This window comes from Tachypleus tridentatus, chromosome 3 (genome assembly GCF_004210375.1).
Source record: "Tachypleus tridentatus isolate NWPU-2018 chromosome 3, ASM421037v1, whole genome shotgun sequence".
NCBI classification, from domain to species: Eukaryota; Metazoa; Arthropoda; class Merostomata; order Xiphosura; family Limulidae; genus Tachypleus; species Tachypleus tridentatus.
In genome coordinates this window covers 44,048,734-44,060,824 of record NC_134827.1, presented here as the reverse complement: position 1 = coordinate 44,060,824, position 12,091 = coordinate 44,048,734, and the positions used below count along the sequence as shown (strand labels likewise).

General features: G+C 35.6%; 1 protein-coding gene across 1 annotated transcript in view; it reads left to right on the top strand.

Moving 5' to 3' along the window:
- The window catches only part of LOC143246785 (cell adhesion molecule Dscam1-like), a 76,012-nt gene that overhangs the window by 31,362 nt on the left and 32,559 nt on the right, over positions 1-12,091 (top strand). The window contains exons 8-10 of the mRNA XM_076493937.1: positions 1,198-1,353; positions 6,361-6,648; positions 11,688-11,807. Of these exons, the coding sequence (XP_076350052.1) occupies positions 1,198-1,353; positions 6,361-6,648; positions 11,688-11,807 (564 nt within the window). The remainder of the gene's footprint in view (positions 1-1,197; positions 1,354-6,360; positions 6,649-11,687; positions 11,808-12,091) is intronic.

Sequence of the window (12,091 nt, the reverse complement as noted above, 5' to 3'; positions counted from 1 at the left end):
AATACTCATTGTTTGTTAAATACTTCCAAAAGTCTGTATAGCTTGTGCGTATTTACGTTTCGGATACGAACAAACTCTTGTTGTTGGGAATGTGTTTACACTTCTCTGTTTCCATACACTGAGTGTTTACTACTTGAAAGATTTTACAAAAATAAGATATTTCACTCATCAGGATGGCCTACACTTTCCAGGTTCGATACCTTTAATACCTTGTGATTGTAGTTATAATAATTATTAGTTACAGTTAACACTGAAAAGGAAAATATACAATTTTATATTAGTGAAGACAAAGTTCGTTAGGTTTTATACCCAACAATTCTTTAATAACCCGAAGAGTTAATTTTAAATGGTCAATAGTTGAATTTCCTCCTGAGCTTGCGTCGTCCTTTACTAGTTTATCTTTATGACTCCACATTACCGCTCGTCTATCTAGTTTATCTATATGACTCCACATTACCACTCGTCTATCTAGTTTATCTATATGACTCCACATTAGCACTCGTCTTTTTAGTTTATCTATATGACTCCACATTACCACTCGTCTTTCTAGTTTATCTATATGACTCCACATTACCACTCGTCTTTCTAGTTTATCTATATGACTCCACATTACCACTCGTCTTTCTAGTTTATCTATATGACTCCACATTACTACTCGTCTTTCTAGTTTATCTATATGACTCCACATTACCACTCGTCTTTCTAGTTTATCTATTTGACTCCAAATTACCACTCGTCTTTCTAGTTTATCTATTTGACTCCAAATTACCACTCGTCTTTCTAGTTTATCTATTTGACTCCAAATTACCACTCGTCTTTCTAGTTTATCTATATGACTCCACATTACCACTCGTCTTTCTAGTTTATCTATATGACTTCATATGACCATTTTTTTTACTAGTTCGTCTCTATGCCTTTATATGACCATTTTTTTTACTAGTTCGTCTCTATGCCTTTATATGACCATTTTTTTTACTAGTTCGTCTCTATGGCTTCATATGACCACTTGTCTTTACTAGTTCGTCTCTATGGCTTCATATGACCACTTGTCTTTACTAGTTTGTCTGTGTGACTTCATATAACCAACTAGTGCTTTCTTCATTGTTTGTATGACAACCTGTTTGAAAGTAATAACTTGTTTGTTGTTGATTCGAATGTTTGTACCTTTCATTACAAGTTACATTGTTAACCCTTCAGATGGACGAACTATTCCAACTTCATCTCGAGTCAACAGTCAAGACAGAGTGCTTACAATCCATGAAATAATAGCAGAAGATGCTGGACTATACAGCTGTATTACTGACAACGGTCAAGGAGAAAGTGCAGTGAAACACTTTGAGTTGAAAGTTCTCGGTGAGTTGAATATCTTAACTTTATTATTTTCATTTCTTTTAGAACCATTACAAAAATAACTTTTCAAAAATATGAGTAGAATAAACTAAACATTTTCAAACTATAAATGTCTGGTAATCTTCTCTAATATGAAATACATTTAGGCCTCTCCTGAGATTATTCATATAACCCCAAACCTACTTCTATCTTGTGTTAATATAACATTATACACATTATTACTACAGTAACAAAATTACTTCATTATCACTCCAAACAATTTGTAAACTTACGTAATTTTTATCTTCAGAAATTATCACAAAAATCTAAACGGAGAATAATTAGCACGCGCCAGCAAGTAGTTTTTACAACTGTTCATAAAATATCTTTAACATGTAAATAGATATCTATTATTGTTTGCTATTTACTTTGAAATACAACACGAGAAACATTTATATGTTTGAAGAGTATATATTTTAGTATATAGGTAATACTTTGTCACAACATGTTAAAATGTGGCAATAAATAAACAATAAATACAGTTTCATATGAAAGTCTGTGTGTGTGTGTGTGTGTGTGTGTGTTTGTTTTTAATTTCGGGCTACTCGAGGGCTATCTGCACTAGCCGTCCATAATTTAGCAGTTTAAAACTAGAGAAAGGCAGTTAGTTATTGGCACCTGCCGCCAACTCTTGGGCTACTCTTTCACCAACGGATAGTGAAATTGACCGTTACATTATTACGCCCCCACGGTTGAAAGAGCGAACATGTTTGGTGTGAAGGGGATTCGAACCGGCAACTCTCGCATTACGAGTCGAGTGCCTTAACCACCTGGCCATACCGAGCCGTGTGTAAAGTATTCTAATAAATTACAAATTTAAACAAAAGTGTGTGTGTGTTTAGACGCTCTAAAGTCAATGTCACTAATTGAGACCCGTGGGTCTATATGGCTATATAAGTGGGCCCTATAAAATATATAGTAGCTATGTAAACTTGGTAGTCAGTGGTCCTGACACCCACATTTATATAGCTACTATAAACTTGGTGACCCCTTTGTCCTGAGGCCCACATTTATATACCTACAATAAACGTGGTAACCCGTTGTCCTGAGGCCCACATTTATATAGCTACTATAAACTTGGTAACCAGTGGTCCTGAGGCCCACATCTACAGAGCCGCTATAATACAACTTTAGTTTATTTAACTAAGTTACAAACGGTGAGTAGTAGTCTTACTTATTTATTAATCTAATATATCACTATGTCAAATATGGGCTCCACTTTTGGAGAATCTCCGCTTTCCCTGAGGGATTAGACAAAATCTTATTTGTGCGAACCTGGAGGCCGAAACAATTCGTTTGTTACCATTTTACAAGTCGTTGAGCCCTGCAAGTTAGGATGAATTAATTCGTGATGACGAGAAACCCATTTGAAGTGAAAATGTATCTCGCTGGTATGAGTTACGTGACACACATATCGTTTTTTAATATTACTATATTCATACTACCTGCGATAGTTTTCAAGACAGAAGATGTCAGATCGATAAATACTGTTCTGCGGGCTTATAACGCTATAAATCTGGTTTTAAAACCCGTAGTGCGTAGAGCACAAATAGTTCATTGAGTAGGATTGTGTTTAATTACAAATGAACAAACCTTGGACTATCTGACAAAATATTTACACATAGACATTGACTTCAACTACACGTAAAGTAAACAATATAATATAGTAATGATATTCTTAAAATAGTACAGACAATAAACTAGTTATGAGAGTTTAGTGTATCATATCGTTTCACAACTTCAAACTGGCAAAAACGAATAATAAAAGAGATTAGTAAAACGTAGCTGAAGAGTGTTTGTAGCAGTTTATGAAACGAACTGGAGCTAAATTATTGCAAAGTGATGTAAATGTAAAGTTGTAATGAAGGCAAACTTAGCTGAAAATGCAGAAACGTCTTAATGCGTGTTTATAAAGTGAAAAGCATATGGTTTTGAACGATATACGCATGCATATGTCAGACCTAAAGAAGTCAAGAAAGCCCATAACAATTGTATTTATTGTAATTTTCTTAGAAAATTAGACACTGGTTAAGTGTTTTTGTGTGAAATACTTTGCAACTAAAAAACAAACTTTGAAATTGAAGACGATCGTCACGTTGTAACAATAACATTGTGGACAATACCCGTAAAATTAACAAGTTTTACCAAACAAAAAAAGATAAAGTGATCCTGGATGTAAACCCAGTATACAATCTGGACTCCTTCAATGAAAGCCTTTCTAACGATATGAGACTTGAATTGTTTGTTAAAGAAATCTGAAGTAAAAAATATAGACAGGCAAACACAAAGGTATTAACTGTATATATCTGTGTTTAGAGTTGATTCTTAAAAATATATAAAATATTTTGTAATATTCTGTTAAAGTGTGGAAGTTGTAACACTTGTAGCTTGATAAAAAACGTTTATATTTAAAATGTAAACTGTTTGGAATGTATATATTATGTTTAGAATGTATATATTATGTTTAGAATGTATGCATTATGTTTAGAATGTATATATTATGTTTAGAATGTATACATTATGTTTAGAATGTATATATTATGTTTAGAATGTATATATTATGTTTGGAATGTATACATTACGTTAAGAATGTATATATTATGTTTAAAATGTATACACTATGTTTGGAATGTATACATTATGTTTAGAATGTATACATTATGTTTAGAATGTATATATTATGTTTAGAATGTATACACTATGTTTGGAATGTATACATTATGTTTGGAATGTATATATTATGTTTAGAATGTATACACAATGTTTGGAATGTATATATTATGTTTGGAATGTATATATTATGTTAAGAATGTATATATTATGTTTGGAATGTATATATTATGTTTGGAATGTATACATTATGTTTAGAATGTATATATTACGCTGTCGAACTCCCATGGAAATTGAACAAGTCATGTTTAATATCCTATTGTACACATTATTAGCTTGGAGAGAAATTATGACACTTTAATCACCGTTTGAGATTGGATTTTCTACAGTGTCTTCGCTGCCGGACCATCAAGTCCAGATGGTTAGGGCGCTCGACTCATCATATGAGGGTCGCGGGCGGTTTCGACTCCCTGTCACACCAAATATGCTCGCATTTTCAGCCAGGAGACGTTATAATGTGATGGTCAACTCCTCTATATCTCGGTAAAAGAGTAGCCCAAAAATAGCGGTGATTGGAGATGACTAGCTGCTTTACCTCTAGTCTTACATTGCAAAATTAGTGAGACCTAACACAAATAGTCCTGATGTAGCTTTGCGCTAAATTCTAAAATAAACAAAGAAACTCAAGTAACTACCTCTTTCTCTTTGAAAGCCATGAATTCAAACGAGCCATGAATTTTCACACTCCACTTGCTATTCACGACGGAAATCATGTAGGGCAAGGAAGCTTCCAACTAGTATCTCTCAAATGGAGAGTCTAGCATCATGATAACCAAACCATATTCTTAGAATTTAATGTATCTTACCTTAAATTACATAATAAAGCATACAGGCTGTAACTGCTAGTTCAACCATTCAGCTTCTAAGTGGTGTCAGGGTTCTGACTGAACTACTGTTAGTTCAACCATTCAGCTTCTAAGTGGTGTCAGGTTTCTGACTGAGCTACTGCTAGTTCAATCAGTTAACTTCTAAGTAGTGTCAGGGTTCTGACTGAGCTACTGTTAGTTCAACCATTCAGCTTCTAAGTGGTGTCATGGTTCTGACTGAGCTACTGCTAGTTCAACCATTCAGCCTCTTAGTGGTGTCAGAGTTCTGACTGAGCTACTGTTAGTTCAACCATTCAGCTTCTAAGTGGTGTCAGGGTTCTGACTGAGCTACTGTTAGTTCAACCATTTAGTTTCCAAGTGGTGTCAGGATTCTGACTGAGCTACTGCTAGTTCAACCATTCAGCTTCTTAGTGGTGTCAGAGTTCTGACTGAGCTACTGTTAGTTCAACCATTCAGCTTCTAAGTGGTGTCAGGGTTCTGACTGAGCTACTGTTAGTTCAACCATTTAGTTTCTAAGTGGTGTCAGGGTTCTGACTGAGCTACTGTTAGTTCAACCATTTAGTTTCCAAGTGGTGTCAGGATTCTGACTGAGCTACTGCTAGTTCAACCATTCAGCTTCTTAGTGGTGTCAGGTTCTGACTGAGCTACTGTTAGTTCAACCATTCAGCTTCTAAGTGGTGTCAGGGTTCTGACTGAGCTACTGTTAGTTCAACCATTTAGTTTCCAAGTGGTGTCAGGATTCTGACTGAGCTACTGCTAGTTCAACCATTCAGCTTCTTAGTGGTGTCAGAGTTCTGACTGAGCTACTGTTAGTTCAACCATTCAGCTTCTAAGTGGTGTCAGGGTTCTGACTGAGCTACTGTTAGTTCAACCATTTAGTTTCCAAGTGGTGTCAGGATTCTGACTGAGCTACTGCTAGTTCAACCATTTAGCTTCTAAGTGGTGTCATGGTTCTGACTGAGCGACTGCTAGTTCAACCATTTAGCTTCTAAGTGGTGTCATGGTTCTGACTGAGCTACTGTTAGTTCAACCATTTAATTCAAAAGAGACAGAGGAGGTCTAAGACTGGGCCTAATAATACAATATATAGAAATCATATTCAACAATTTACATTCAGATGTTTCTACCGTGTATACTTTAGTAATATTAATTCAAGAGTTGACTGTTAAACGATACAATTTCCTACAGCCACACAAACACAAAAAGTAATGTTAAGAGAATAATATAGCTGTCCTGAATATTGTTTAAAACTAAAACAATGCACAAAAATTGTATGACCGTCACTGATCGTTGTTTAATCTGAAACAATGCACAAGGGTTGTGTAGCTGTCGTTAAATGTTAAAACAGAAGGTTGAGTCTTTTAATTACTTTCAGCTGCTCCAGTCGTCAGTCCATTTTCATTTCCAGATAGTTTAGAGGATGTAATGAGAGCAACAGCTTTGTGTACAGTCCTGGTTTTTTAATTACTTTCAGCTGCTCCAGTCGTCAGTCCATTTTCATTTCCAGACAGTTTAGAGGAGGGAATGAGAGCAACAGCTTTGTGTACAGTCCTGTCCGGAGACTCGCCAGTGAGACTGGCTTGGTATAAGGATGGACAGCGTATAACAGACGTTAGGGGGAACATAAGAACTGTGTCTATCAGTGAATTCATCCTCTCTCTTGTCATCGACATTGTTGACCGACAACACGCTGGAAACTACACGTGCGAAGCAAGAAACAAGGCTGCGTCTGTTAATACTAGTGCAGCTATGTCTGTCAGAGGTAAGATTTAAGAGACTATCCTACTCTCTGTCAAATCTGCACACGAGGTGACTATTTTAACCTCTACTACTACTTGTACCTCAATTAGTTTTATGTACCAAGTTAAATATTGGTGACTAATTCTAGTTGACACAAGCTTCATATGTAAAGATATTTGTTGGAGACTGGTATTAGTATCCATTAGTATCGTGTGCAAAGTTAGTTGTAGGAGACTGGTATTAGTATCCACCAGTGTCGTGTGCAAAGTTAATTGTAGGAGACTGGTATTAGTATCCATCAGTATCGTGTGCAAAGTTAGTTGTAGGAGACTGGTATTAGTATCCACCAGTGTCGTGTGCAAAGTTAATTGTAGGAGACTGGTATTAGTATCCACCAGTATCATATGTAAAGATATTTGTTGGACACTGGTATTAGTATCCATCAGTATCGTGTCCAAAGTTAGTTGTAGGAGACTGGTATTAGTATCCACCAGTGTCGTGTGCAAAGTTAGTTGTAGAAGACTGGTATTAGTATCCACCAGTGTCATGTGCAAAGTTAGTTGTTGGAGACTGGTATTAGTATCCACCAGTGTCGTGTGCAAAGTTAGTTGTAGGAGACTGGTATTAGTATCCACCAGTATCGTGTGCAAAGTTAGTTGTTGGAGACTGGTATTAGTATCCACCAGTATCGTGTGCAAAGTTAGTTGTAGGAGACTGGTATTAGTATCCACCAGTATCGTGTGCAAAGCTAGTTGTAGGAGACTGGTATTAGTGTCTTGTGCAAAGTTAGTTGTAGGAGACTGGTATTAGTGTCGTGTGCAAAGTTAGTTGTAGGAGACTGGTATTAGTATCCACCAGTATCGTGTGCAAAGTTAGTTGTTGGAGACTGGTATTAGTATCCACCAGTGTCGTGTGTAAAGTTAGTTGTAGGAGACTGGTATTAGTATCCACCAGTATCGTGTGCAAAGTTAGTTGTTGGAGACTGGTATTAGTATCCACCAGTGTCGTGTGCAAAGTTAGTTGTAGGAGACTGGTATTAGTATCCACCAGTATCGTGTGCAAAGTTAGTTGTAGGAGACTGGTATTAGTATCCACCAGTGTCGTGTGCAAAGTTAATTGTAGGAGACTGGTATTAGTATCCACCAGTATCGTGTGCAAAGTTAGTTGTAGGAGACTGGTATTAGTATCCACCAGTATCGTGTGCAAAGTTAGTTGTAGGAGACTGGTATTAGTATCCACCAGTGTCGTGTGCAAAGTTAGTTGTAGGAGACTGGTATTAGTAATCACCAGTGTCGTGTGCAAAGTTAGTTGTAGGAGACTGGTATTAGTATCCACCAGTATCGTGTGCAAAGTTAGTTGTAGGAGACTGGTATTAGTATCCACCAGTGTCGTGTGCAAAGTTAATTGTAGGAGACTGGTATTAGTATCCACCAGTATCGTGTGCAAAGTTAGTTGTAGGAGACTGGTATTAGTATCCACCAGTATCGTGTGCAAAGTTAGTTGTAGGAGACTGGTATTAGTATCCACCAGTGTCGTGTGCAAAGTTAGTTGTAGGAGACTGGTATTAGTAATCACCAGTGTCGTGTGCAAAGTTAATTGTAGGAGACTGGTATTAGTATCCACCAGTATCGTGTGCAAAGTTAGTTGTAGGAGACTGGTATTAGTATCCACCAGTGTCGTGTGCAAAGTTAGTTGTAGGAGACTGGTATTAGTAATCACCAGTGTCGTGTGCAAAGTTAGTTGTTGGAGACTGGTATTAGTATCCACCAGTGTCGTGTGCAAAGTTAGTTGTAGGAGACTGGTATTAGTATCCACCAGTATCGTGTGCAAAGTTAGTTGTAGGAGACTGGTATTAGTATCCACCAGTGTCGTGTGCAAAGTTAATTGTAGGAGACTGGTATTAGTATCCACCAGTATCGTGTGCAAAGTTAGTTGTAGGAGACTGGTATTAGTATCCACCAGTATCGTGTGCAAAGTTAGTTGTAGGAGACTGGTATTAGTATCCACCAGTGTCGTGTGCAAAGTTAGTTGTAGGAGACTGGTATTAGTAATCACCAGTGTCGTGTGCAAAGTTAATTGTAGGAGAATAATCCTTCTCTTTCATCTACATAAACAATAACATTTTCAAATAATGTCAAAAGATTTGTTATACGAGGTATTCTTTAGTGAAACTATGTTGACTGTGAAATAAACTTGTAACACTGAAAAACATTTTACCAGACTAAAGCAGAGTTCATGTATCTGTAATTGGACAATTTCTGTCACTTTTCTTTGGAAGAAGAGTCACATTAGTCAGTTTACAACCCTATGGAACCTGCCCAATATTCAATAACTGACAAACACTAACTGATAAGTGACTAACATATCCAATCTTTCAAAACCCGTGGGGTAACTTTATCTGTCTAAGGAACCTTATTGTGTTGTAAGCTTTCTAATTGTTTCTTAACCAACTCAGAATTAATGCAGTCATCTTGTTTCCATCTACAGCCATCTTGTTTCCATCTATCAAATATTCACTGATTAAACTTTCTTTAGTAAAAACTTAAGGAATATAAATAAATTTAATAAGCCAACCATCAAATAACCTTCAGTCTTTCTTTATCACTACCTAATCCTCATTCTAACATTTTGTTTACTATTAATGTATTTTCTCATACATCATTTCTGATTCACTAATTTATTGTTTCACCAACTTTCTTGATCTCCTATAATCTTCTAAATCTCCTGTTAAACATGTCAATTTAAATTTCTTAGGTTTATGATGCTTACCTTTAGTTATGTCTTTTATAAGATTAGTGATCCAACCTGGTTTTTTACTTATCAAACATGTTCACCTTGAATATTTAAAAAATATTATCCACATCTCATCAGTGTCTCCACATAACTGAGATGTCCAAATCACAACAGATAATTCAGTGTCTCCATGTAACTGAGATGTCCAAATCACAACAGATAGTTCAGTGTCTCCACATAACTGAGATGTCCAAATCACAACAGATAGTTCAGTGTCTCCACATAACTCAGATGTCCAAATCACAACAGATAGTTCAGTGTCTCCACATAACTGAGATGTCCAAATCACAACAGATAGTTCTTGTTGCATTCCTCCAGAATTTGTAAACAAAATATTGTTATTCCTTATCTCCATATGCAGTTATTGTTTTTAATTAAACACAAGCTACTCAATGGGCTATCTGTGCTCTGCCACCACGGGTATCGAAACCCGGGTTTTAGCGTTGTAAGTCCCCATATGCAGCAAAACATCAAATCTAATACAGCAATGACCACCTGCATCCATATGTTCTCCAGCATCCATTCTCTCAATCATTTCTATATTTAACGTTAACAATACATACATAAAATAGCATTGTTTCTAATAGGTTTCTTGATTAAGTGGTGAAGAAAACCCTTTTGTACACTTTTCTAAACCTTTCTCTCTCACTGTTTGATTCTAGTGTTTCCCAATAAGTATGTATGAAATTAAACTAAACCATAATTATGACTTCATTAACAGCTGAAATCTTAATCTCATTGTAAAGTTTATCACAAATTTCATCATCCTCATCAGATGATCTGTTACAAATTCCACTAAAAGTCTTTTTATTTAATATCCACGAACAAATGGATTCAATATCCTCACTGTTATCTTTAATATCCTCAACAGGATTTAATTCACATTTTACATATAAGGCCACTACCCCATCTTTATCACTCTATCCATATTAAATAGCCTGTAACATTGTATTTAAAAATATCTGTCATTAAAACCATCTACATTTAACCATGTTTCGGTTATTCCAATTGCATCAAAATCCTCCATTTCTACTAATGATCTAAAGTCAAATATTCATTTCTTATACCTCTACCATTACAATAGTAACAGTTAAACCTATCCTTAAAACTAATATAAGAAATGAATATTTGACTTCTACCATTACAATAGTAACAGTTAAACCTATCCTTATAACTAATATAAGAAATGAATATTTGACTTCTACCATTACAATAGTAACAGTTAAACCTATCCTTATAACTAATATAAGAAATGAATATTTGACTTCTACCATTACAATAGTAACAATTAAACCTATCCTTATAACTAATATTAGAAATGAATATTTGACTTCTACCATTACAATAGTAACAGTTAAACCTATCCTTATAACTAACATAAGAAATGAATATTTGACTTCTACCATTACAATAGTAACAGTTAAACCTATCCTTATAACTAATATAAGAAATGAATATTTGACTTCTACCATTAGAATAGTAACAGTTAAACCTATCCTTATAACTACTTATATACTTACTTCTTATGCTAAACGTTCTTTGACTCTCATTAGTTTTGCATTTAGTTTTCATGATTCTAACTGCTGACTATTAACCGCTGTCTATTCCTAGTTTAAAACTTCTCTCACGACTGAGTTAATAGTCTGATGAAATAAAGCAGCCTCTACCCTTTTTAAATGTAAACCATCCATTCCAAAGATATCCATTCTCCTCTGAACAGATCCCACACGTCCAGCCTGCGAAACATAACTAAGTTTTCTCTAAATGTCTTCATCAACCACTTGAATTACCTCCTCTGACTTACCTTTATTATAAAATCTGCACCAGTTTTATGTAAAAAGATTTATAGAACTACTTTTTCCAGTTTTACACAAAAGTATTTAGATTAATCCATTCCTTATTAGGTCTGTAGTTGAGGTGAGTAATTTTTTATTTTATTAGACAATTTTAATATTGAGTACTTTGTTAGTCTAAATAATCTCTGAATGGAGGATACACAGGGTACTTTCTAGACATGAGATGAAGTTCAAAAACATAGTAATTATTCTAATCTCAGTTCATGTATTATATAATACTTTTTGTTTCTAATTTTAACTCTCTAAATTTATGATCAATATAAGTTTTTATCTGTGTCTTTTTAACTGTGCAGAAGGCTAGATAAAATATTTGTCTCTAGATTTGGAATATTAGCTTTGTTGGTATAAATTGACAGTCTTATAAAGAACCTTAAACCACTTGTTAAAAATATGATTTTTTTCTCTCTTTTAGCGTCTCCTCGATGGAGAATCAAACCAAAGGAAACACATGTTGTCTTGAGCCAATGGGTAAGACTCGACTGTCAGGCAGATGGCCAACCCAGCCCTGTAATACGATGGAAATACAGTAGAAGTAAGTTGTTTAATTCAGCTCTGTAAGGGCCCGGCATGGCCAAGCGTATTAAGGCGTACGACTCGTAATCCGAGGGTCGCGGGTTCGAATCCCGGTCGCACCAAACATGCTCACCCTTTCAGCCGTGGGGGCGTTATAATGTGACGGCCAGTTCCACTATTCGTTGGTAAAAGAGTAGCCTAAGAGTTGGCGGTGGGTGGTAATGACTAGCTGCCTTCCTTCTAGTCTTACATTGCTAAATTAGAAACAGCTAGCGCAGATAGCACTTGAGTCGTCTGTAATGC